At 43.1% G+C, this 27,673-nt stretch overlaps 1 protein-coding gene across 17 annotated transcripts in view; it reads right to left on the bottom strand.

Moving 5' to 3' along the window:
- The window catches only part of ADGRL3 (adhesion G protein-coupled receptor L3), a 694,363-nt gene that overhangs the window by 169,344 nt on the left and 497,346 nt on the right, over positions 1–27,673 (bottom strand). For 16 of the 17 annotated variants that reach the window (XM_038759779.1, XM_038759784.1, XM_038759785.1 and 13 more), the window contains one exon: positions 12,106–12,186. The exons of the other annotated variant lie outside the window; for it this stretch is intronic. In XM_038759779.1, coding sequence (XP_038615707.1) covers positions 12,106–12,186 — 81 coding nt within the window. The remainder of the gene's footprint in view (positions 1–12,105; positions 12,187–27,673) is intronic. 17 annotated transcript variants of the gene reach the window in all.

The raw sequence follows: 27,673 nt of genomic DNA, 5'->3' as shown, positions 1-27,673 counted from the left end.
ATCTCTATATGTTGCCAACTTGTACTTCCCAAGCGTTTAGTAGAGTGCTCTGCACACAGTAAGCACTCAATAAATACGACTGACTGAATGAATGAATGAATGAATGGAAAGGGGTTTTGGCAGGGCTTTAATAGTACAAACACTTGGGACTGGTGTTGCTTGAAAGGACGTCATCAACAAACAATCACTAGCATTTACTGAGTGCTCACTACAGTGCACAGGGCACTGTAGTAACTGATCCGGACAGTACACTATAACAGAGTGGGTAGCCATGTTCTCTGCCCATCGACGACTCCAGATGGGAAAATGGTAATTCCACTAATATCATTCTAGGATTCAGTTCAACAAAATGAAAATTGAAGCTCTAAATTAAGAAAATCTCTAGGGAAGAAGTTCACATCCCTTTTATGCTCTTCACATAATATTTTTACATGGTGAGACTGATAAAGAAAAACATTACCAATCAATCATATTCACTGAGAGCTTACCATGTGCAGAGCATTGTACTAAATGCTTGCGAAAATACACTATGACAGACTTGGTAGACACGATGCCTGCCCACATGCAGCTTACAGTCTAGAGGAGGAATTTATATTTAAATAGATTAGGGATAGGGGAAATAGTAGACATTTGATATCTGCCCCACCCCAAACCCCACAGTAATCATGTCCATATCTTTGAATCTTGACTCCGCCACTTGTCAGCTGTGTGACCTTGGGCAAGCCACTTAACTTCTCTGTGCCTCAGTTACCTCATTTGTAAAATGGGGATTAAAACTTTGAGTCCCACAGGGGACAACCTGATCACCTTGTACCCCCCCCCAACGCTTAGAACAGTGCTTCACACATAGTAAGTGCTTAAAAATACCATTATTACTATTATTAGTATTTAAATTACATATTATATATTACTTATTTGTTCAGATGTCTGTCTCCCCTTTTAGACTGTAACCTGGATATGGGCAGAAAACCTGTTGGCTAATTCTGTTCATTCCTTCACTCATTCATTCAATCAATCGTATTTATTGAGTGCTTACTGTGTGCAAAGCACTGTATTAAGCGCTTGGAAAGTACAATTCGGCAACAGAGACAATTCCTACCCAACAACGGACAAGCACTTAGTACAGTGCTCTGCACACAGTAAGAGCTCAATAAATTCATTCAATCATATTTCATTCAATCGTATTTATTGGGTGCTTACCGTGTGCAGAGCACTGTACTAAGCACTTATAAGACTGATTGATTTACATAAACATTGTGGGACTGGGGTGGGTAACAAGGCATAGTCGACCCATAGGGGAGGGCAGATGGGGGAATAAAGGGGTTAGACTTGGCAAGCCTCTTGGAGGGGATGTGTTTTTAAGAGGGTTTTGAAGGTAGGGAGAATGGTGGACTATCACGTATGAAAGGGAATTCCATGCAAAGGATAGTTGGTGGGATAGATGAGATTGAGGTAGAGAGAACAGGTCGTTGTTAGAGAAGCAGAGTGGGCAGATTGAGTTTTAGTACAGAGATCAGTGAATTTAGGTAGGAAGGAGAGAACTCACTGAAAGCCTTAAAGCTGATGGTAAAGAGTTTCCGTCTGATGGAGAGGTGGACGGACAAGCACTGCAGGCTTTTTAGGAATGGGGAAGATATGGACTGAAGGGTTTTTCCAAAAAATGATTGGATAGCAGAGTGAAGAATGGTCTGGATAAGACAGAGACAGGATGCAGGGGGAGACTGATGCAGTTAAGGTGGGAAAGGAGTGCTTGGACCAGGACTAGGATGAGGATGAAGACTGGAATTAGGATTTTGTGGAGGCCATTGGATTTGGCAAGAGAGAGATCATTTAGTGACCTTAAAGAGGGCCATTTCTGTGGAGTGGTGAGGGCAGAAACCAGATTGCAGGGGATTGAGGAACAGTTGAAGAAGAAATGGGGACAGTGAGTTTGGAGAGGAATGGTAGGAGGGAAATGGGGCAATAACTGGAAGGTGTCATGGGGTCAAGGGAGGGGTTTTTTAGTAATAGGAGCTGTAGCAGTAGTACTATTATCTATTATTATGGTGTTAAGCACCATTTTAGTGAAATGCACTACCCTAAGACCTGTCAGTGAATCGCATTTATCATGTGATTACTGTGCAGAGAGCACCGTACTAAGCATTTGGGAGAGTATAACAGAAAAAAAAACACATTCCCTGCCCATAATGAGCTTACAGTCTAGAGGGAAGAAATATTGCAGGGGAAGATTGCGACCCTTCAACCTCTGGGTTATGGGCCCAGAGGCCCAAAGAGAAACACAAGACATATTTCCTGCCTACAAGGAGCTTTCATTCTAATGGGGGAGCTGTCCAAAGATTGTCTCACAGAGCAGATTTCTAAGAAATAATCTTCAAAAGAACATGTCGGTCACCAAACTGGTTTTTGTGTTCCGCTGATAACCCCATGTCTCAGGCTCTGGCGTTTTTTCTTTCCTCCAATCTTGACTCAAGTTCTCATACGCTTTGAGCATACGTGTTGGTCTTGTATTGTGGGTTATCCACCAAAAACAAACAGCGAATGCCCAAGCAGCCGCTCACGAATGCAACTGCACATATGAAATGAATAAATGTAAGGCTGAAAAATGTAACAAACGGTCCAAGAAGAAAGCAACAAAAAGAAAAAGAAAGTCTCACAGTGAGTATTTTGTGGCCTGAGAGCTTGCACGCTACAGACAGATTTCATTCATTAAAGCCCTAATTCAGGATGGCAGGCAACTGCACAATTTCCACGAGACTGCTTTGTGTAAAACTTTGCATCACACAATTTCACTTCCTTTGCTTTTCTAAATAAAGTATCTCTTGGCATAAGTAATTATTCAGCGACCAAGGGGCCGCTTCAAACACACGAAAAAGGCAAAAGGTTCTGTAACATTCCCAGATTAATTTCTCACATCTTGCGCAGGCTGGAAGAGACAGATAGAGCACATCCAAATTCAACAGTAAATACCCATAAGAAAATGACGCCGGGTAATAAGTGTTTTGAATATCAAATGGAATTACATGCATAAGGTCTAACTAACAAGGCGAGAATAGAGCACTTCATTCCTGTTTGAGTTAGATCTGCATGTCCACTCTATTTTAGGCTGAGAGTTTGAAGCCTGGGGCAAATCCAATCGGAGCTCCCTGACTCAGTTCCCATTACTGTGGATGTGAGAAAAATCCCTAATCTTCCCTATGGATCACCGTCCCTTCCCCCTAAAGTACAGGATAAGTGATGGTTCCTTCCCACTCCTCTCCAACTTGCCTATTTCAGCCCTTGGGCTGGAGGGGAGAGGAGAGAGCAAGTTGCCGGGGGACAGGGGACATAAAAAATCTCAAAGTTTTGAGCCTCGACCCATTCATTCTGTCCTCTGCAGTCCATGGCCCCCATAGGTGGAAGAAGGATCTGAGTTCTAATTCCAACTTGGCCACATGTCTGCTGTGTGATCTTGGAAAAGCCTGGAATGCCCTCCCTCCGCACATCCACCAAGTTAGCTCTCTTCCTCCCTTCAAAGCCCTACTGAGAGCTCACCTCCTCCAGGAGGCCTTCCCAGACTGAGCCCCCTCCTTCCTCTCCCCCTCCTTCCCCTCCCCAAAGCACCTGTATATATGTTTGAACATATTTATTACTCTATTTTACTTGTACATATTCACTATTCCATTTATTTTATTTTCTTAATATGTTTTGTTTTGCTGTCTGCCTCCCCCCTTCTAGACTGTGAGCCCGCTGTTGGGTAGGGACCGTTTCTATATGTTGCCAACTTGTACTTCCCAAGCACTTAGTACAGTGCTCTGCACACAGTAAACGCTCAATAAATACGATTGAATGAATGAATGAATTCCCTGTCCTCAATTACCTCATCTGTAAAATAGGGATTAAGACTGTGAGCCCCATGTGAGACAGGGGCCGTGTCCAACCCGATCCAACCTTGAATCTACCCCAGCACTTAGTACAGTGTCTTGTACATAGTGAGTGCTTAAATACCACAATTATTATCATTAGAAGTATCATTATTATTTTTTCCATAGTGTAATTGCACTGAGTACTGAAGGAAATTTGAAGTGAGGAAGAGAAGACCCATTCCTCTATCAAACAATCAATGGTACTGATTGATCCCAATACCAGTTGGTAGACATGATCCCTGCTCTCAAGGACTTTACCCGACTGTAAACTCCCCTTTAGACTATAAACTCGTTGTAGGCAGGGAATGTTTCTACCAACTCTGTTTATTTTACTCTCCCAAGTGCTTAGTACAGTGCTCTGCACATAGTAAGCAGTCAAAAAGTATGATTGATTGGTTAAATCTGGTGAAATTTAAACCAGACCACTGTCCGCCTTGTGGAGGGCAGAAATGGGTTTAATACCGCCACTTATTCTAAAGCCACTTACGAGAGACAGTGTGGCTTAGGGGATAGGACACGGGGCTGGGAGTCGGAAGGATGTGGGTTCTAATCCTACCACCACCACATGCCTGCTGTGTGACCTTAGGCAAGTCACTTAACTTCTCTGGGCCTCGGTTACCTCATCTGTAAAAGGGGGATTAAGAGTGTGAGCCCCATACGGGATAGATACTCTGTCCAATCTGCTTAACCTGTATCTACCCCAGTGCTTAGAAGGGTGCTTCGCACATAGTAAACACTTAACAAGTACCATAATAATTATTATTATTCATGGAGCTAGTGACGATGATAATCATCACCAATCGTATTTATTGAGCGCTTACTATGTGCAGAGCACTGTACTAAGCGCTTGGGAAGTACAAATTGGCAACATATACAGACAGTCCCTACCCAACATTGGGCTCACAGTCTAAAAGACGATGATGGTGGTATTTGTTAAGCTCTGCTCAACTAGTGGTATTTGCTGAGCACTTACCATGTGCAAAGAACTGTAGTAAGTGCTTGGGTGAGTACAGACAGAAAATTAATGGTAATGATGAAGGTGAAGGTAATGAAAATAAAGTGCTGTGTTAAGCACTGGGGTCAATACTGAGCACTTACAGAGCACTGTACTAAGCACTTGGGGAATACAAAACAACCAAATTAACATACGTATTGTTCCCTGCCCATAATGAGTTTACCATCCTGACGGGGGGGGGGGGGGGGGGGGGGGGGGGGGGGGGGGGGGGGGGGGGGAGACAGACAGTAATACAAGGTAATTTGATCAAAGTCCCTGTTCTACTTTGGGATCCCAATCTCAGAGATAGGGAGAACAGATATCTCATAACATGTTACAAACAAGGGGATTGAGGCCCAAAAAGATCTAATGACTTGCCTGGGGCTTAGGAGAAGCAGCGGGCTCAGTGGAAAGAGCCCGGGCTTGGGAGTCAGAGGTCATGGGTTCTAATTCTGGCTCCACCACTTGTCAACTGTGTGACTTTGGGCAAGTCACTTAACTTCTCTGGGACTCAGTTACCTCATCTGTAAAATTGGGACTAAATCTGTGAGCCCACGTTGGACAACCTGATCACCTTGTATCCCCCCCAAGCGCTTAGTACAGTGCTTCACACATAGTAAGCGCTTAACAAATGCCATCATTACTGTTACCCAAAAGTCTCTTGACTCCTAAGACCACTGCTCTTTCCACGAGGCCACAATGGAAAAATTTTAATCCTTGCACCAAAGGAAGTAGCACTGGGCTGAAAATTCCCCTTTATACTCCTTAAAGTTCTCTGTAGCCTCATCTTCACAGCATTTATGAACATATCCACCCTTAATTTATTTTAACGTTGGTCTCCCCACCTAGTCTGTAAACTCCCTGTGGGCAGGGACTGTCTATTCTTATTCGTTTGTACTGTCCACTCCCAAGCACTTAATCCAGTGCTTGGCACATTGTTAAGCGCTCAATTAACGCCACTGTTTGATGGATCTCAAGAGAGTAGATCTGTTTCATTTATTCAATCGTATTTACTGAGTGCTTACTATGTGCAGGGCACTGTACTAAGCGCTTCTTTACAGCCTTCCGCAGAATGGGAGAGAATGCCTAGCTGTGTTAAGAGTTTCAATTTTGAAGACAGAAATGTAGAGAAAACTCCCGCAGGAAGTTCTTGGACCCTGCCTACATATGAAAATGAACCTATTAAACTTGGTTTAAAATATTAACATGATTGTGCTACTAATAATCAATTTCAAAATAATAATGCCTTAAGGATGAAACTGATATATTTTTAGGGTATACCTTGAATACTGAGAATTGCAGAGAGGAAAAATTACCCTAATGGGGAATGCTGATGCATGGTAGATTTTTATTAAGTGGTTTATGGTGAGGGTTGTGACTATTTTTCTATTTACAGAGGCAGCCCTAGTTAATTACATTGTAATGTATTTTGACATTAAAGTGCTAGTTAAGCTCTGGAATTTACACCCTTATTCAGTAATAAAATCAGCAATTTGAAGGTCATGCACAAAAACATCACAAGCATAACTGATATAGCTGCAGATTGTACATGATTTAAATACTGCAGTTTTGAAGAACAGATTCTCCCAAATTGACTTCCCCATTGGTTTTACTTGTCCATTCCATTTTGTTACAAGAGATATGCTGTAACTATATCTGAGGTAATATATTTTGTAGCGGGGACACTATCATTCACCACTGCACTATCATTATTAAACCTAAATATAACTTAAAGCTCTAAAATGGAGACCATAAATACACAAAGAAGTAGCACCACAAGTAAGGCATTTTAGGGTTTTGAGGTCGTAGATTGCTTCTAAGACAGAATCATTCACCCAATGCCTCCCTCCCTCTTACTCCCAACTCCTCCTTCCTCAGCCCCAAATAAAAATGAGCATGATTAGGGAGAAAACATGACAAGCAGGTCGAGATAAAACATATTATGGAAAAAAAAGTGCTGTCCACATGGTCTGCCAATTCCTTATTCCTGAGACTTGATACGAGCTTTATGGAAAGCATGGATGGCCTAGCGGAAAAAGCCTGGGGACTTGAGGACCTGAGTTCTAATTCCAGTTCGGACACATCTGCTGTGTGACCTTGGGCAAGTCACTTGACTTCTCTGTGCCTCAGTTACCTACAACATCTATAAAATGGGGAATAAATCCTCCTTCTTCCAACTTAAACTGAGAGCCCTATGTGGGAAGAGGCTGCGTCCGACCTGATTATCTTGTATCTACCCCAGTGCTTTGTACAGTGTCTGGCACATATTAAATGCTGAGCAAGTACCATTATAAAAAAAAAGATTAACTTTCCGCAGAGTATACTTTTTACCGTGTATACTCTGCATCTACAATACGTGGTACCTAAAGCAAAACTACGAATAGCTGCTAGAGCCACATGCCCCCTGATACAATCTCACTGTCACTAGCAGCCTTTTCAAACCAGAAGTGGCAACTATTCAGGTATTTTGTTTAATTGTGCGAACAATTTTTACAGTTGTCTCAATTTATACGGCTGGGAAATCTAGCATGCAAATATCGATTTTCATGGCTTTCGATGGGTACAATACACAAGATGAAAACTGGAAAAAATAATAAACATTTGCTTCCATTTGAAAACAGTTATGCGTTTATCCAAACTGGTTGATATGTGAAAGTAGTCACCCTGGTTCACTACAAATTCCTTTCTGAAACAAAATTTGCAGTAAAAATGGAAAAGGCCAAAGTGGAAGCACGATCAACCAACAGATCAATCGTATTCACTGAGCTCTTACTCTGTGCGGAGCACTGCACTGAGGGCATGAGAGAGTGCAATGTAGCAGAGTTTACTAGACATTTTCGCAACCTGCGAGTTTACAGTCTTGAGGAAATGCTCATCTACTGGACCGATAGCTCCTGTAGTCAGTCAGTCAATGGTATTTACTGAGCACTTTCTGTTTGCAGAGCACTGTACTAAGAGCTTAGAAGAGTAGCAGCATGGCTCACTGGAAAAGTGCATGGGCTTTGGAGTCAGAGGTCATGTGTTCAATTCCTGGCTCCGCAACTTGTCAGCTGTGTGACTTTGGGCAAGTCAATTAACTTCTCTGGGCCTCAGCTACCTCATCTGTAAAATGGGGATTAAGGCTGCGAGCCCCCTGAGGGACAACCGGATCATCTTGTAACCTCCCCAGCACTTAGAACAGTGCTTGACACATAGTAAGTGCTCAATAAATGCCATCATCATTATTATTATTATTATTAAGAGTACAACAATAACAATAAGTATTATTGTAATAAACAGACACATTCCCTCCCCCTCCCTCCAGGCTCGCATCTCCTCCTGCCTTCAGGACATCTCCATCTGGATGTCCGCCCGCCACCTAAAGCTCAACATGTCGAAGACTGAGCTCCTTGTCTTCCCTCCCAAACCTTGTCCTCTCCCTGACTTTCCCATCTCTGTTGACGGCACTACCATCCTTCCCGTCTCACAAGCCCGCAACCTTGGTGTCATCCTCGACTCCGCTCTCTCATTCACCCCTCACATCCAAGCCGTCACCAAAACCTGCCGGTCTCAGCTCCGCAACATTGCCAAGATCCGCCCTTTCCTCTCCATCCAAACCGCTACCCTGCTCATTCAAGCTCTCATCCTATCCCATCTGGACTACTGCACTAGCCTTCTCTCTGATCTCCCATCCTCGTGTCTCTCTCCACTTCAATCCATACTTCATGCTGCTGCCCGGATTATCTTTGTCCAGAAACACTCTGGGCATATTACTCCCCTCCTCAAAAACCTCCAATGGCTACCGATCAATCTGCGCATCAGGCAGAAACTCCTCACCCTGGGCTTCAAGGCTCTCCATCACCTCGCCCCCTCCTACCTCACCTCCCTTCCCTCCTTCTACTGCCCAGCCCGCACCCTCCGCTCCTCCACCACTAATCTCCTCACTGTACCTCGCTCTCGCCTGTCCCGCCATCGACCCCCGGCCCACGTCATCCCCCGGGCCTGGAATGCCCTCCCTCTGCCCATCCGCCAAGCTAGCTCTCTTCCTCCCTTCAAGGCCCTGCTGAGAGCTCACCTCCTCCAGGAGGCCTTCCCAGACTGAGCCCCTTCTTTCCTCTCCCCCTCGTCCCCCTCTCCATCCCCCCGTCTTACCTCCTTCCCTTCCCCACAGCACCTGTATATATGTATATATGGTTGTACATATTTATTACTCTATTTATTTATTTATTTATTTATTTTACTTGTACATTTCTATCCTACTTATTTTATTTTGTTGGTATGTTTGGTTCTGTTCTCTGTCTCCCCCTTTTAGACTGTGAGCCCACTGTTGGGTAGGGACTGTCTCTATGTGATGCCAATTTGTACTTCCCAAGCGCTTAGTACAGTGCTCTGCACATAGTAAGCGCTCAATAAATATGATTGATTGATTGATTGATTGATTCCCTACCCACAATGAGCTTACAGTCTAGGGGTCAGCAATCATACCTAGTAACCGTATTGTACCCTCCAGAGAGCGAACTACAGTGCTCTGTACCCAAGAGACACTCAATAAAACACTGTGGGTCAATTGATTCAGAAAAGATGACCAATCGACAAATGGTATATATATATATGTTTGTACATATTTATTACTCTACTTATTTATTTTACTTGTACATATCTATTCTATTTATTTTATTTTGTTAGTATGTTTGGTTTTGTTCTCTGTCTCCCCCTTTTAGACTGTGAGCCCAATGTTGGGTAGGGACTGTCTCTATATGTTGCCAATTTATACTTCCCAAGCGCTTAGTACAGTGCTCTGCACATAGTAAGCGCTCAATAAATATGATTGATTGATTGACTGACTGACAAATGGACTATAGATTGACTGGCAGCCCTTGTGCCATACTGATGCAAACAGCTAATGGAGACACATAGCAACTCCTGGCACTTATAGCTAGACATTGGTGACTGCCCGTGTCCCACACATGTCTATGGTGGACTCAATTTGGGGGCGGGGGGCAAGTCCACTGTTATGGCCACACCTTTGCCACCAATTTTTCTCTTAAGCGCCTTCCCTGGCCACAGCCCTCTTCCAGTTGCCATGCCAACTACCAACAACCTATGACACACTACATAGGTTCCCTAGTAGCCCATGGCCTTCAGTCTCTGCTGGTGGCAGGACTGGAAAAATGCTGGCTAGCCGCCGGAATCCTCGCTCTCTTCAGTTCAATTCAATCGTATTTATTGAGCGCTACTGTGTGCGTAGCACTATCCTGAGCACTTGGGAGAGGACAATACAACAACAAACAGATCCATTCCCCGCCCACAATGAGCTCACTGTCTTGCATTCCTCCACTGGCCTTTTCCCCATTTCTCATGAGACACGATAAAGGAATTAGCCGCAGAGTTATTTTTTTGGTTTGATGTTGACAGAGCGAGACTTCATCTGTGAGCGTGCGTGGTGCTAAGAGGGAAATTCTTGTACACTTCTCACCATGCCCATGAACATACAGTTTGGGCTCCTTTCCATTCGGGGGAAGCACTGCTCAGATAGCAAGGATTAAAAGGGGAAAGGAGCATCCTACAGCCAGCAGGGATGGGCTGGAGTTGTTTTTGCAGTAGTGGTGATGATCTGCACCAAGCCATCTGCACTCTCTGGCCCAGTCTCCGGTGCCCATAGATAAACACTGCTGGTAGGGATAAGGAATACATTGCTCTGTGCTCACGGAATTAAGTATCTCTGAGAAGTCATCACTGTGCCCTCATCCATTTGGCACACTATTCTTGAAGAGGATATTTAGAGTGCCATCTAATAAAGGATGAAATAAAGACGCTCTCTGTGGTCCTTTTATGTTTCGTTCACTAGATTGAGCAACAGTCTACAGGCCAAGCTCTGCCCTGATTCCTATTGACTGAAATACAAAGGCGAAATCGACACAAAAAATCCAATCTCAGGGTCTGCAATAAAATAAAATAAAAATCTGCTAAGAAAGCATTTTACTAGGTCTGTAAATATTTCCACCAGAGTAGGAAAGTGGGCTTTTGCTGCCTGAAAGACAATGACTCATGAAGCATAGCGTTTTCATTTTATCTGACAAGTTTTCTCAGAGAGAACTTCTTCCAGGGTTCAGCATAATTAGTGTGATAAAATGCTTCAAGTTATGTATATTCAGTCATTTAGTTTTGAAAATATCAATTTGAAGCACTCTTTAAAAAAAATATGTGCTTGGGAAAAACTGGTATTCAATCTAGAAATAATAAAACAGACAGGATGCACAATAATACAATAATAATAATAATGATGGCATTTATTAAGTGCTTACTATGTGCAGAGCACTGTTCTAAGCACTGGGGAGGTTACAAAGCGATCAGGTTGTCTCACGGGGAGCTCACAGTCCTAATCCCCATTTGACAGATGAGGTAACTGCGGCACAGAGAAGGTAAGTGACTTGCCCAAAGTCACACAGCTGACAAGTGGCGGAGCCGGGATTTGAACCCATGACCTCTGACTCCAAAGCCTGTGCTCTTTCCACTGGGCCACGCTGCTCCTCGTTAATTTACAATTATTTTAATTAATTCATTCATTTCTCTCTTTAATTTATAATATTAAACAAGAATCCAGCCTGTGTTCAATTTGTATGCCTAGCGATGCAGTCAATCAATCCATGCTATTTATTGAGCGCTTACTATGTGCAGAGCAATGCCACCCAATGCCAAAGGTGGAGCCCAAAGTTAGTCTGAGTCTTCTGCCTGAACTGGGATTAATCCTATTTCGATGGCAAATCGATAATCACAACCATTTCAAAACACTGACCAGCAATGGCTCTTGCACACATCACGACATCAGCCTGTTAAAGAAATATCGGGCCACTATTTTACCATAAATGTCCACCTAACTTTGAAGTCAAACCAGTAATTATTCTCAACCGATATTCACAGCTGGCATTCAAATTTTCCTCTCCAGAGATGCTTGCTGGCTCACAGCTTTCTGAACTAAAAGCAGAAAAAACAATGAACACGCATCCTCGAGTGAGAAAGACAACCTGGAAAGTTCCCCGATACGTAATACGCCATGAATTCTCAGGAAGAAAACCTAAGGGTGAATTGCACTGACCGCTCACATCCAATGAGGTAAAGCTACAGGAATGTTTTTCCAGGAAACTAGGCCGGAGTTTTCTTCGGGAGGCCTTTAAGGAAGAAATAGAATTAGCGTCGGCTAGGAAGAAAACGCACACGCTCTGAACTCACCTTTCGAAGGAGGCCTATCTGGATTGGAGTCAAGGCGAAACGGGGGAGCAATGTAGGACACCTGCCCATGCTGTGCCTGTCCTGTGGACCAAAGGAGGGATAAATAAATAAACTTCCTCCCGGGGGCTCCAGAAGTATGGGGATATAGGCTCTCTGTCTTTCTTCCATCTTGAGCTCTCTCCCTATTCCATACTGAAGGAAATGGTATTTTGCTGAACATTATGCAGTCAATATTGACAATGGCTCTATTCCGCTAGTGGATATTTCAATGTCTATCTCCATTGTTGAGATCGATCTATCAAACAGCGGTATCAAACAAACCGATTGTGTGCAGGGTATTGAAATAAGCACTTTGGGGGGTAAAATACAGTCAGTAGATTCAATTCCTGTGTTCTAAGAGCTTACAGTCTTTGTAGGCAGGGAGCATATGTTTATGTTATCCTTCCTAGTGCACTGTACTCTTTGGACACTCAATAAGCACACCACTCTTACTTCTGCTTTAAAAGAAAAAGCCCAGGCACCAAATTCAATCTTTTTCTTGCAATTCTCTCTGCTGATCAGATTTCCAGCACTTAGTACAGTGTTTGTCACATAGTAAGTGCTCAACAAATACCATAATTATCATATCCTCTGAATAATACTGATAATAATAACAAATTATTGCAATTTTTAAGTGCTATCTAGCCGTCAAGCCCAGCTTGTGGGACAGTCCTTGACCCACAAGGGGCTCACAATCTAAGGAGGAGGTAAAACCTTACAACCTTAGATGAGGTAACTGAGGCAGAGAGAAGTGAAGTGATTTGTCCAAGGACACACAGCAGGCAAGTGGCAGAGCTGGAATTACAAGCTAGGTCCTCTGACTCCAAGAATCATTCCCTTTCCATTAGGCTATGTTTCTTCAGAAAATATTCCATGTCACTGAGCTATTGAAATGCTATTTTTACTTTCATTTTTTTCCTGGGATAATCACCTCCATCAATTTAGGAGGAAAACAGCACCAAAAAAAATATAAAGGATTGCATTAGAAATTATTTAGAAAAGCCCACTCTCCATTTTCCCAGGCCCCAACAAATGAAGGGTAGGGAGGAGGAGGGGAAGGGGAACATGAGGAGAGAAGAAGTGACATCAGATGAAGCAAACGAAGTGCAAGACTAAATTGCCACGTGGGAGTTGGGGGACGGGGGTTGGTGGGGAGGAAAGCCAGGGAATGATCCTGCCATGGGAAACTGGGAAGAGCCAAGAAGAAACCTGGAAATAGGAAGGATGGGGGTTCTAATCCTCTCTTCACCGCTTGTCGGGTGTGTGACCTTGGGCAAGTCACTTTACTTTTCTGTACCTGTCACCTCATCTGTAAAATGGGGATTAAGGTTATAAACCCGATGTGGGACACAGACTTTGTCCAACCTGCAGCTTGTATCTACAAATCACTTAGTACAGTGACTGGAATATAGTAAGCACTTAACAAATACCATAAAGAAAAAGTCCCTCCAGCTCTCCCATGTTATTTCCCCAAAGCTTCTCCTGGCTTTCTGGCTGTCTCTTTCCTTGTCCTCCAATAAGAACGTTATTTAGTGAGAAATTCCTACAGTAGATGTAGCAGTTTCTGCCAACCAACCAGCACCTGGCTGGATTACTGTAGTAGATTGTTTTATGAAGCTTTCTAATGGCTTCACAAGTACAACTAAAGTATGCTTCCCTGACAGTACCCCATGTTCCATTCCTTACCTTGTGTATAAGGGTGATGGAAATTCTATAAGTATGACTCCCCAAAGTAACATAAACATTTCATGGCTACTTATTCCAATGTTGGTGGGTCAGAAACAAACCAGACGTGGTTGTTAAAAAGTAGAGCTACGAACAGCGATAACAGCAGAAGCAGTAAGCATCCACTGTGTGCAGAACACCGCAAAAAATGAAAAAGGTTATCATTTTGTCTGTAAATTCAGCCCCACCACATTTATTTACATAACCATAATTTATTTCTTTATTTATATTAATGTCTGTCTCCCCTCTAGACTGTTAGCTCATTGTGGGCAGGGAACGTGTCTACCAACTCTGTTCTATTGTACTCTTCTATTGTACTCTCCCAAGTGCTTAGTACAGTGCTCCATACAGAGGAGTCACTCAATAAATAGGATCGTCTGTAGGACTGCCATTCAACACCTTAAATTTCTGCCCAGAAATCTTCCTCAACAGACCCAGCATGAGTTAATTTGATTTCTAGGGACTTTGACCCTCTTGGAGTGTGTCAGAATTCAACTTTTTTCTCCTCAAGAAAAACATCAAATGATAATTCATGCATTCACAGTATCAATTTACAGGGCTGTTGATCTCTTCTTTCTAAACAAGGAAAGTTAATGATACATAGATTACGATAACAGCCAGAGTAACCTTCCCGTTTCAAGTAATATTCACATCGTAATAAACTCCACTGATGCTTCTTATGAGATGCATTACAAATAATGAATAGGGCTCCCCGTTGACGCATGCTCTGGACGCTTCTCTAGCTCGCCATCGTGACGGTGGGCCCAAGCCCACAGCACTATCCCTTAGATGACATCTGAGATGACTGCATCCATACCCGGCTGACTCAGATAATATACGCGGGCCACACAGTCAGGAGGGTGAAGCACTCAACACTAGGACTCTGCCACGACGTGATGCGGAGAGGGTTTTCGCACGAAATGACATGTGATAATCTATATTCACATTTCTAGGCATGGTAATATTTGTCCGGTATTTAATCTGGCATGGCCTAGTGAAAAGAGCACAGGCCTGGGACTCCACCACTTCTCTGCTGTGTGACTTTGGGCATGTCACTTCACTTCTCTGTGCCTCAGTTTCCTCACCTGTAAAATGGGGATTAAAACTGGGAGCCCTATGTGGGACAGGGACCATCCAATTGTCCTGTAACTACCCCAATTCTTAGAACAGTGCCTAGTGCATAGTAAGCGTTTAAATACCATAGTTAATAAATCCATAAACTGCAAGATGCATGTTTTTAAAGGATTGCCTTATATGGGGGTGGAGTATATCGGACGGTGTATAAGGGTGTCCCTAATGATAATACTAATACTACTACTACTAACAATAATAATAATAATGGTATGTTAAGCTCTTACTATGTGCCAAGCACTGTACTAAGTGCCGGGGTAGATACAAGATAATCAAGTTGACAAGCAGCTCATAGCGGATAGCGTGGCATGGCCAAAGCCCCCAAACAATAATAATGAAATGTTTCTATTCCTGGGCAGATGGCACCCCAATTTTTAGCATGGATTGACAGATGAAACATGGAATGGAATGATCCTCTCTGTCTCCTCTTCCAATTTTCTTCTGAACATCTCCAGATGAGAACTAGTATTTCTGGAGAAGACCAGTGGCATGCCTAAAAAGTCAGGGCCCTATTCCACCTGATAATTTTATTTCTGTCCCAGACGTTTACACGGTACTTGGCATCTCATCAGGTTTTTTTGTTGGTCTGTTTGTTGTTTTCATGGTATTTGTTAAGAGCTTACTATGTGCCAGGCACTGGACTAACTGCTGGGGTAGATACAAGATAATCAGGTTGGACACATTCCATGCCCCACACTCCATGCCCCTCATAATTCTCCTTTTACAGATGAGGAAAATGAGGCCCTGGGTAGATAAGTGACTTGCTGAGGTCATTCAGCAGACAAGTGGCAGAGCCAGGGTTAGAACCACTAGGCCGTGCTGCTTCGCTGTACTTGATAAATGCCATTATTATTATCATCACGAGCTACCGAAAAACAGCCTACAGAAACTAGACTAGAAGATCAGCATTCTTTGAGAATTGGGAAGCATGATAATCAGATTTGGAGGATAAGGAGTACGATTTCACGGCTCCCCATCATGAAATGCTTCACTAAGGTCAAACCAATAATTTTAACAATACTAACGATGTAAAATGGGGATTCGATACCTGTTCTCCCTCCTACTTAAGAAGGTGGACCCCATATGGAACAGGGACTGTGTCCTACCTGATTATCTTGCATCTATCCCAGCACTTGTACAGTGCTTTGCACATTATTATTATTATTAGTGTTACTATTATTATTCTTAGGAGCACATCATCCTTAGGCATCTGATTAAATGAGAAATAAGGATGAATTTCAGATGGCAGCTTAATTCCAGAACTTTTCTTCCAAATTCCTATTTGAAATTCATAAGCATGTACAAACTGGCATCTCTGTGCAGCAGTACTAAAGGGAGATAAATAAACTCTGGAGATAAGCAGGGAAAAAAAATGAAGGCAGTTGCTTCCTCAGGTGAAAAGATTGTTAGAACACTATAGCCAGCCCCTCCTGGTTTCTTCAGCTTCATCACCTTTCAGCACAATTTTTCTTCATTTTCCTTTGAGTGCTGTAAACAAGAGGAAAAAAAGCAGAAAGCTTTTTATGGCTTTCTTTTTTTTCCCCATGATGTGGGTTTCTTGCTTTACATTTGTCAGCTGCTGATTTTGATTATTTTTGTTTCTCATGAGTGATGGCATTTCTCCCTCTAAAACAATCAAGAAATGCTGTCATTGTTTTTTGCTTCTGAGGTCTTTGATAATGTTTCCATTCGTTATGGCAACCCTGAGGGATCTCAGACTGCATATCTTTCTGAGTCGCTGCTGCAGCAATCCCAAGTAGGGTTGGAAATGGACTCAGACTCAACCACACTTAAGGTCAGCTCATTCGGTTTGTCCAGAGCATTCAAAAAATGCCTCCAAATAGCTGAGCTTCAAAAACAAACCAGTTCAATTCTTGTGGAAAAGAAACCCTCCTCCACCGATAAAATACCAGAGGTCAAGATGTCTCTTTTGCTGATGGAAAACCAGGCATGCCTATAGCATTCTAACATCCTGCTTTTCCATCTTCAAATCCCACTCCGACTGTAACCATCTGCTGTCTCTGAAGCCTGCTTTCAGGTAAAAATGTAAACACCAATCAAAAGCAATCATCAAAGTAACGAGTTATAAAGTTGCCAATTTGGTCTCTAATCTCCTCATTCTGGCTTATTTCTTCCCTCTCATCTCATTAGTCAGAATTTTTTTTCCCCTAGCCACGTTTGTCAGGAGTGAGGTAACGTCAAAATGACTGCATGCTTCACTTCTTTGGGAAATGAAGTCAGTGATGAAGGATCAAAGGTCAGTGATGGGCTTCTCCCCAGTGAGTGGTTATCTGCGTAGAGTAAAATACCAAAAAGAGGAAGGAAAAAAAGTGACTTTTAGAGTTTTGTTGTTGCTTCTATTGAAACAAAGGAGCACAAAAATGTCCTTCAGCGTGGAAATGCCAGGACCAGTTGGCGTTTACCCTCTAGACGGTAAACTTGCTGTGGGCAGGGACTAGATCTTCTAACTCTGTGGTAATGTAATGAATCAATCAATGGTATTTATTGAGCGCTTACTGTGCATAGAGCATTGTACTAAGCACTTGGGAGAGCACAATAAAACAGAATTAGCGGACAAGTTCCCTGCCCAAAACATAGGCAGGCATTTAAACGAGTAAATAATTCATCATCATCAATCGTATTTATTGAGCGCTTACTATGTGCAGAGCACTGTAACATATAACATATATAACCTTCATAACATATAACCTAAACATATGCACTCTCCCAAGTGCTTAGTACAGTGCCCTGTGCATAAATACACAATAAGTACAATTGGTTGATTGATTGACATTCTTCATTCCCACTTCAGCTAGATTTCTGAGAAGCTTCAGAATGGGAAAATGTTTTAGGAGAGTAGTAGTGAAAAAAATGATAATAATCACATTTAAGTGCTTACTATGTGCCAAGCGCTGTTCCAACCACTGGGGTAGATACAAGGTCATCAGGTTGGACATAGTCCCTGTTCCACGTGGGACTCACAGTCTTAATGCCCATTTTATAAATGAGGTAACTGAGGCACAGAGAAGTGAAGTGACTTGCCCAAGGTCACACAGCAGACAAGTGGCAAGGTCGGGATTAGAACCCTGGTAGTAGTAGGGGCAGCAGCATCTACTGACTGCACACTTGGAACAGTGGAACGTATTAGGCACTTGAGAAGTACAGAAAAACCAAGTGACACGGTCCCTGCCCACAAGGAGCTTACACCTTAACATGAGTAGAAGTGCCAGCATCTAAAAAGACACATGGTTTTGTTTTGGTCAGGGTACAAGAAGAATACACGGGCAATGGAAAAATAAACAGTCGGGTCTCGGACACACTGCTGTGAAAATGAATCCAAGTGGCCAAAGGCCCCAAATCAGCCATGGGACCAATACAAGTAATGGCTGAAAGTGTGGCCCTTTGATCTCCAGACTGTTTTAAATAAAACTCTATGACTGCTCTCCCTAAGGTTTAGGTACAAATGGTCTACACATGGAGCCCGCTGTTGGGTAGGGACCGTCTCTATATGTTGCCAACTTGTACTTCCCAAGCGCTTAGTACAGTGCTCTGCACACAGTAAGCGCTCAATAAATACGATTGAATGAATGACCGAATGAATCTAGGCAACAACCAACATGTCATCTTTGGGAATTCTATTTGGAGAGGGTAAACATGATCATTATTATCATCATCCTCACCGTCATCATAGCAGTGCCATTAATTCTGAGCCAACCTTAGAACTCTCCTATTTATTCTACCTCCCCACTTCAAATTTGTTTTTAATATTTAATAACGGTAATAGCAATAATAATAATTAAAATGATAACTGTGGCATTATTAAGCACTTACTATGTGTAAAGTATTGTTCTAAGCTCATAGCAGTGCCATTAATTCTGACCACCCCTAGAACTCTCCTATTCTACCTCCCCACTTCAAATTTGTTTTTAATATTTAATAACAGTAATAGCAATAATAATAATTAAAATGATAACTGTGGCATTATTAAGCACTTTACTATGTGGCAAGCACTGTTCTAAGCTCTGGGGAAGATACAGGATAATCGGGTTGGACACAGTCCCTGTCCATGCCCAGGGCCCACAGTCTAAGTAGAGAGAACAGGTAGTGAATCCTCATTTTCGAGATGAGGTAACTGAGGCACAGAGAAGTGAAATGACTTTCCAAAGGTCACACAGCTGACAAGTCGCAGAGTCAGGATTAGAACCCAAGTCCTATAACTCTCAGCCCTGTGTTCTTTCCACTAGGCCACACTGCTCGCTGTTCTGTCTTGAAAAGCAAAACGCAAACCAATCAGGCTTTGAAAGTCAAATTTCCTGCTGCATAATTCAGATCCATTACCGAGAGACTGAACGACATTTTAGAAGAGAAAATGTGATCCGGACTCTCTCATCAAATGTGTATCGCAAACGGCTGAAGCATCTCGGGGCCCAGTTCAGATTGGTACTATACAAAGAGCCTCGTTGAAGGCCGAGACCCAAGAATAACAATGAGGTTGCTGCGTACTTAATTTTATGATAAGGAATGAATCCATGAAAACATTAGATGATCCTGGCAGGGACTGAACGGTAACTTAACCCTCCATCTTTCCAATTCAGCAGTACCACAATACAGGAGAGAAGGGTTAGAGAGGGTGTGTGATTGGCAAGGGTAGGATGCCGAAAGAAAACAAGAAAAAGATAAACACACATCCAAGCAATGGCAATAACTACCAAAGGGGAAGAAGAGGGAGGGATCACATTCCTTTTTTGTGCGATTGACAGTAGTGAGGAAAAGAAAATGTAGTTTAGGCCACCCTGGCACGAAGAGATCTTAAAAGAGAACAAAAGCAATGCCGCTGAGGGCTCGGACCAGCGGTCGATGCAACACATGGAGGATGCATATAGGAACATCCTGGCAGCTGTCCTATTTGACGTCTATCCGGTTCTTTTCATTTCATTTTTAATGGTACTTGTTATGCGCTTACTATGTGTCAGGTCTTTTACCTAGTGCTACGGTTGATGCAAGATAATCAAGTTGGACACAGTCCCTCCCCAACATGGGACTCACAGCCTGAAGTCGGATGATTTAACCTCCGTTTTCCAGATGAGCTATCAGAAGCACAGAAACGTTATGTAATTTGACCAAGGTCACACAGCCAGCAAGTAGCGGAGTCAGGATTAGAACCCAGGTCCTCTGAGCCCCAGGCCCGTGCTCTCTCCACCAGGCCAGGCTCCTTCCCCCATTAAGGCACGGGCCGTCAAATTCTCCGACCTTCGTCTCTAGATCCCTGACTTTCCCTTCAGCAACCCATTAAGGAGCTCTCCTCATGAATTTACCGAATCCTACTGAGGTTTCCGGTCTGCAAACCTGCCGTGCTTAACGAAGTCGGTATGTTTGTCACCCGCTGTGCAGAGGATGAAAGGTAAATAGAGGGACAAAAATTCAACAGACCCAGCCCTTCAATCCTGGCAGGCTGGGGAGTAGGGGTTTCGGAAGCCCGACTGAGGAGCGGACAGACTTAAGGCAAGGTGACCCCTAAGCCCCTGCCTTGCTGAAAGGACAGGCCCAGATCCTTCCGGGCAGAAATGTGTCTATGTGTCTGTTTAGGGCTTATTATAGTGCTCTGTACCCAGTATGTGCTCAATAAATACACCACTGAATTGAAACACTAGTCTTTGAGGGACAACGGCTCACAATCTAGCAGGTGATTCAGGAAACAGCAATGCAGGCTTTGTCTCAACTCATCTGAGGTGAATACCAGAAATTTTCTCCTGGCCTTGCTCTAGTTCTAAGAAGAGTATAGCATAATCACCCAGGTTGCTGAGAGGTGGCAGAAATAAGTGTCGAGTGGCTTCTTTCCAATTTTCTCTCGTTAAGCGGCATCCATTACACCAAAGGGCGAATACTGTGATTTTCTTTTTCGTTCAGCTAGTTAAAATTCAAGCCACATCGCTCGGAACAAGAATGCACAAACCACTTAACCTCTTTAAACATGCGGTCGAAATCTTAAAGACTAAAACCAATATGCTTCCTACACATTCATTACTTCTCTGTGGCCATTCAAACATTGTATTAGAATAAAGTTTTGAAATCTGGGTTTCACAAAGGATGCACTTAGCCTAAAACACAAATTTACTGGAAATGTCACGGCTGAGCTTCCCCAAAGGATCAGATTTAGTTGAATCTGCAACTTGCCTGTATAGCAAGAGCAGGCGAAGGGGAAACATTTCATAACCGCAATTATTCAACTTGACCAAATTCAAATCCAGGACTTCGCCTAAGTTATGACAATGGCCTTCATTAAAAAAACAGACCTTCAAAGAAAAGTAGGGTTTCAATGATACTGAAATGAAACCTTCACCCCAAGCCTGCTACGATTAAGTAGCAGCGAGTTGGTCCAAGTATGGGTTACCATATCACAGTGAGTCTCTAAGACTATAAGCTCTCTGTAGGCAGGGAACATTTCAACCAACTCTGTTGTATCTTACTCTCCCAAGTGCTCAATAGACACCACTGATTGATTGGTGTTGAGGTCACCACCATTTTTCCAGAAACACAACTCAATGGTTGCCCGGACATCCAAACAAGAGCCTCGCCAATGTCCTAAACGCAGCTCTTCCCCACTCCGTTTGGCCAGCACACCACGGAACTAAGAGGGAATATTGTTCCAGTACCATGCATCCATCTGGATTTGGTGAGAAATGGTACTGGGAAAAATGGTTTGGCACTCACACAGAGCACTGATCTCCTTCTGAGTATCAAACACATGGTTTCCTGTACCCCAGCTTCAAGAATGCAATCCATGCATTTTAGGAGATTGACTCTACTCTCTTCCCCACCTGAAGTTAGTGAACTTTCGCACTCACGATCACGCATGCTCTTCTACGTCCACCTTTCTTTTAAGAAAATATTTTATACTTAATTCAGCAATTTTTCTTGCCCTTTCATAGATTGATTCTATTTTGCCTTGCAGTATGTTGGGAATTCCATCCTCCAATTTTCATATAAAGTATGGATTTTGGGGGGTTGACTGGGAAACCAAATTTTGTAGATTGGTTGTTTGTTTTTAAATTTCAACTAATCCTGTGCTTAGAAATCAAAAAATGTACTGTATTTTCACAAAGGACGTACTTAGCCCAAGTCACAAATTTACTGGAAATGCCGATGCATATTTGTGAAAATAAAATTCATTCATTCATTCATTCAATCATATTTATTGAGCACTTATTGGGTGCAGAGCACTGTACTAAGCGCTTGAGAAGTACAAATTGGCAACATATAGAGACGGTGCCTACCCAACAACAGGCTCACAGTCTAGAATGGGGAGACAGACAACCTCAGCCCCTGGTCCAAGATCCAGGGTCTTCCTGCAATGGCTGGGGGGAATAGGGGTTGAGGGGAGGATCTGATCGACTCAGCCTTGGCTGTGGAGGTGGGGCAAAAGAAGAGAAGGGTGAAGGAAAAGGAGGGGCACCAGCAGGAAAGGAAAAGGGAAAAGTGGGGAGAAGGAGCAGCAAGTAGCAACAAAGCTACAGGGATCTTTACGGGCTCATATATTTAATCTAATCTTTTGGGTTTTTAACCTGACTTCATAAAGACCGATTTGAAGGCTAATAACTGAGATCCAATGCTTACCTATCTGATAATACACTTAGATGGGGGTGACTGGTGAGATGAGACTTTCTAGCACAAATAAGCAAATCCATTTCCTGGCTTTTACTTACCCATTTTCCTAACTTTTTCCACGCAAGTCCACCTATGACCTTGCATTACTGTCCACTTACAGTAGACAGTGTCTACTGACTTCAGGTTTTCTGGAAAGGCTGAAAACTTTTCTTTTCACTGTACCTCTGAAAACTTTTTATCTCTCCCTCATTAAAGTGTAACCTCCTTGGGAATGGGGATCATGATGCTTAATAAATGATCAATCGATTATATTTATTGAGTGGTTAATGGGTGCAGGGCACTGTACTAAACACGTAGGAGAGTACAATAGAGTTAGGAAATGTCCATCACCCTAGAAGAAGGGAATTTTGAGGGTTAGGTGTTCTACACATCTTGCTAACTCTCCTCAGTGCTTAGTTCAGTGCTCTGAACACAGAAGGTGCTCAAACAATTGTATTAGATTCTATACATCATTTATTTATATTAATATCTGTCACCCCCTCCAGCCAGTAAGCTCACTGAGGGCAGGAAATGTGTCTATCAACTCTGTTGCATTGTACTCTGTTGCACTGTGCAGAGAAGCAGCGTGGCTCAATGGAAAGAGCACGGGCTTGGGAGTCAGAGGTTATGGGTTCTAATCCCAGCTCCCCCACCTGTCTGCTGTGTGGCCTTGAGCAAGTCACTTAACTTCTCTGAGCCTCAGTTACCTCAACTGTAAAATGGGGATTAAGACTGTGAGCCCCACATGGGAAAACCTGATCACCTTGTATCCCCCCAGCACTTAGAACAGTGCTTTGCACATAGTAAGCATTTAACAAATGCCATCATCATTATTATTATTACTCTCCCGAGCACTTTTTATGGTATTTGTTAAGAGCGTTTTATGTATCAAAGTGCTGGGGTAGATGCAAGTTAATTAGGTTGGATATAGTCCATCTCTAGCATGGGGCTCAAAGTCTAAGTAAAAAGGAGAACTGAGGCACAGAGAAGTTAAGTGACCTGCCCAACTTCACACTTGAAGAGGGGAGAGGAGAGAAGGGAGTACACGCATGTGCACGTGTGTGTGTGTGTTTGGGCACATGATTTTCATGCATTTCATTCATTCACTCATATTTATTGAGTGCTTACTGTGTGCAGAGCTCTGTTCTAAGCCCTTGGAAATACAATACAACTATTAACAGTGACACCATGTGATTCTACTCTCCTGAAACAGACTCTCAAATGATGTCATCAAACGGACCAAGGGATCAAGAGGAATCAAGATGACTTTCCAACTCTGGGTATTCCTAGGCACAGGTCCCATGAGAATTAGGTATGAGGAGACGTGCATTACTGCCTCTAATTAGGCCAGCCCACCTCATTTCCTTTAATCTTGATCTACGGGAGACCATCCCGGTAGGGGCCCAGCCCGGTCAGACAGATTGTCAGCTGAGCTTGCCACAGGCATGGAGGACAAAACAGATTCAGAGAAGGGTCACCTTTGGAGGCAGAGCAGTACGCGCAAGGCAGAGGCCACGGAAAACGCCAGCATGCATGAGCACTCGGCCGATTCTGTCTAGAAGCAGGTGGGTTGGGTGCTTCTCTCAGTAACCCCGCAAAGCTGCTGTGAGCACATCATCCTACTCACAACACACGCTTCGCTTTGACGGATGCCTGTACAGAGATTTTGACAACTCCCCTCTGTGTGCTAAAATGCTGTCAGGTGAAGAAAACAAAGCAGCCTGAGATGATGGAGGAAAATAGCTCCTTTCACCTTAGCCATGTTCGGCGAAAAGCCTGCAGAAAGGGAGGGTGGGAGGGGGTCCGCAGTGAGAGGCTCAGCTCTGGGCCTTTCCAATACGCACTGGAGTCGTGGGGCACCGGAACCCTGAGAACAGGGTTCGAAGTCTCAAAGATTCGGCTGCCAATAGGTTGAGTCCCATCAACCCGCCTGGACCTGTCACTTGCCTGCTGGGTGACCTTGGGCAAGTCACTTAATGTCTCTGTGCCTCAGGTTTCTCATCTTTAAAATGGGGATTCAGTACCTGTTCAGCCTCTTTCTTTGATTGTGAGCCCATGTGGGATAGGATCTGTCTGACCTGCTCATTTTGTACATATCCCAGCATTTAGTAACTTAAAATCCCACAAGTTATTACTGGGGGAAAACACAGAAAAATGCTACTTCGGATATTTACTATTTAATGCAGCTCTGCGTATAGACCTAAACAGCCACTTGACGTCTCTGGGCTTCAGTTTCCTCATCTGTAATGGGGATAACACCACCTTAAAGGGCAATATAATAATAATAATAATAATAATAATAATAATAACGGCATTTATTAAGTGCTTACTATGTGCAAAGCACTGTTCCAAGCACTGGGGAGGTTACAAGGTGATCAGGTTGTCCCACATGGGGCTCACAGTCTTAATCCCCATTTTACAGATGAGGTCACTGAGGCACAGAGAAGTGAAGTGACTTGCCCAAAGTCACACAGCTGACAATTGGCAGAGCCGAGACTTGAACCCATGACCTCTGACTCCAAAGGCCATGCTCTTTCCACTGAGCCAAGCTGCTTCTCTAATTAGCTACTTGGTAAGTACATACTATGTGCCAAGGACTGTTTTAAGTACTGGAGTAGATACAAGGAAATCAGGTTGGACAAAGACCCTGTCCCACATGAGGCGCATAGTCTAATCGATCAATCGTATTTATTGAGCGCTTACTGTGTGCAGAGCACTGTACTAAGTGCTTGTACTACTTACGCTTGTACTACTAAGTCTAAGTAGAAGGGAGTACCACTTCATCGGTACGCAAGAGAATTCAATAGTCTCCAGCAATCTGTGGCTCCATGCTAACCCTCCACAAAAGCAAAGAGACATCGCCGTCGCCTGCCGTGGCCGTGTCCCCAGTTTGGGTTCTTAGAAACGTCGGGAACTGTTTTAACTTGTACCCTGATTTTTGACTGCAGTCAGCATTTGGAAATGTAACACGAGGACATGCTTTTGTTCATTTTGCTAATAGGCATTACCCCCCAAGGGAGTTTAATTCCTCCTTCTAAATGTTTCCTTTTAAGATAAAATTCATGAGTTTCCTCCTCGCCCAAGCTCTTCCACTGGGTCATTCACCTCTTGATAATGCGGGAAATTTTCCATTCAATTTTCCATCGGGAGCATGTGTGCAGCTTACCCATTGACTAGGCCCATTTACATTTTGATAAAACTGCTTCAGTTCTAACTTGTTTCGGAGGACTGCAAGTATACATTTTATTCATTTAAAGAGGAATCATTGACTAATTTACTCCATTTTTAGGTTGATACTGAATTCGGAAGTCAATTTAAAGAAACTGGAGCTTTAAAGCAATTTCCATGAATTCACGGAGATTAATTTGTTCAACAGGAAGTTGAAATGCCATGCCTTACTGGGGGAAAACACAGAAAAATGCTACTTTGGATATTTACTATTTAATGCAGCTTTGCGGATAGACCTAAACAGGTTAACGATTTTAAAGGGTCCGTGCGTGTGTACGTGAAGGAAAAAAAGAGTCAATTTGCAAACTCCACTCTCATTGACTTTCTTCTGGCTTCAACATTTACAGCAAAGTATGTGTACATCGGAGTCTTCTGATGTCCTGAGATGAAACTTCTGAGGATCTGTCTACATGACGGCCACCCACGCTTAAGCTTCCTTGTAAGCTCATCCCTTTAGACTGTAAACTCATTACGGGCAGGGAATGTTTCGGCTAATTTTGTTGTACTTTCCCAACAGTGATCTGTATATGGTAAGCACTCAACAAATACCACTGATTAATTGATTGATACAACCTCAAAATTCAACCCCATTGCACTCACTCTTATCTGCAAGTTCCCCACATTGGGCTTAGGCCCTCTGTCCTACCTGAAATCTTCTTCCCCTCTCACTCTCTTTCTGCTTCTTTGTCCCCTCTCTCCTGCACTCTCTGTCCCTTCCCTGATTTTTTTCTCCACCTTTTCCCCGGCTAGGCTTCTTAGAAGTGCTGTCCCTTCCCACTTTGATCCCCAGGTCACAGGCTACTTTTTTATGATCGTCAGGCAGCAAGTGCGGTAAGCAGCTGTGGACAAGTTCCGGCATGGGAGTAAAATACGGAGTCTAGCCATGCCCTGAAATCGGCCCTTTATATTTCTTCCCACTTGAGGTAAAACTGTCTTTCCACCCTGTTTAACAAAAGCCAAAAGGTTCCAGACATTAAAAGTATTTTCCCAAGCTACACACCAGTGATAGATTAATGGCAGAAGTACGAACTGAGTAAACATGACAGTTTCAAAAATACAGTTCCAGATTAATCGGCGAGACTACAGTGGCATCATAAAATGAAGAACTGCGGAATTTTCTAGTACAATCATTTCAGTGTAGACTACATTGCAAGCGGTTTAAACAAATACAGATTAACCCTCAACAGTATGCTTTGGTGCACTTACATTTTTCCAACTATTTCCCCATCAGTCTTTATCTGTACCACCATGATCCCTGTGTTCAACCCTAAGTAACCATGTTTTCGCCATGATGAGATCTACGTAGTGTTTCACCCCGTTTCCATTTCTCTCTGCTCTCTTTGCCTCAAGTCATGTCACTTTTTTAGAGAAAGAGGTCACCCTCAAGTTAATTCTGAAATCGTTGCTGTACTTAATTAATGGAACTGAATACTTACAGTGTATAGAGCGCTTTACCAAGCGCTGGGGAGAGTACAACAGAACAGTAGCTCTGCCACTTGTCTGCTGTGTGACCTTGGGCAAGTCACTTAACTTCTCTGTGCCTTAGTTGCCTCATCTATAAAATGGAGAGCAAAATTGTGAGCCCCGTGTGGGACATGAACTGAGTCCGATCTGATTAGCTTCTATCTATCCTAATGCTTAGTACTGTGTCTGGCACATAGTAAGCATTTAACAAATAACATAAAAAGGTAATAGTAATTATAATCATGATGTTGATGATAATAATAATAATATTTGTTAAGCACTTGCTAAAAGCAGAGAAGCAGCGTGGCTCAGTGGAAAGAGCCCGGGCTTTGGAGTC

This window comes from Tachyglossus aculeatus, chromosome 17 (genome assembly GCF_015852505.1).
Source record: "Tachyglossus aculeatus isolate mTacAcu1 chromosome 17, mTacAcu1.pri, whole genome shotgun sequence".
NCBI lineage: Eukaryota > Metazoa > Chordata > Mammalia > Monotremata > Tachyglossidae > Tachyglossus > Tachyglossus aculeatus.
The sequence above is the reverse complement of the archived record's forward strand: the minus strand, read 5'-3'. Positions and strand labels throughout refer to the sequence as shown.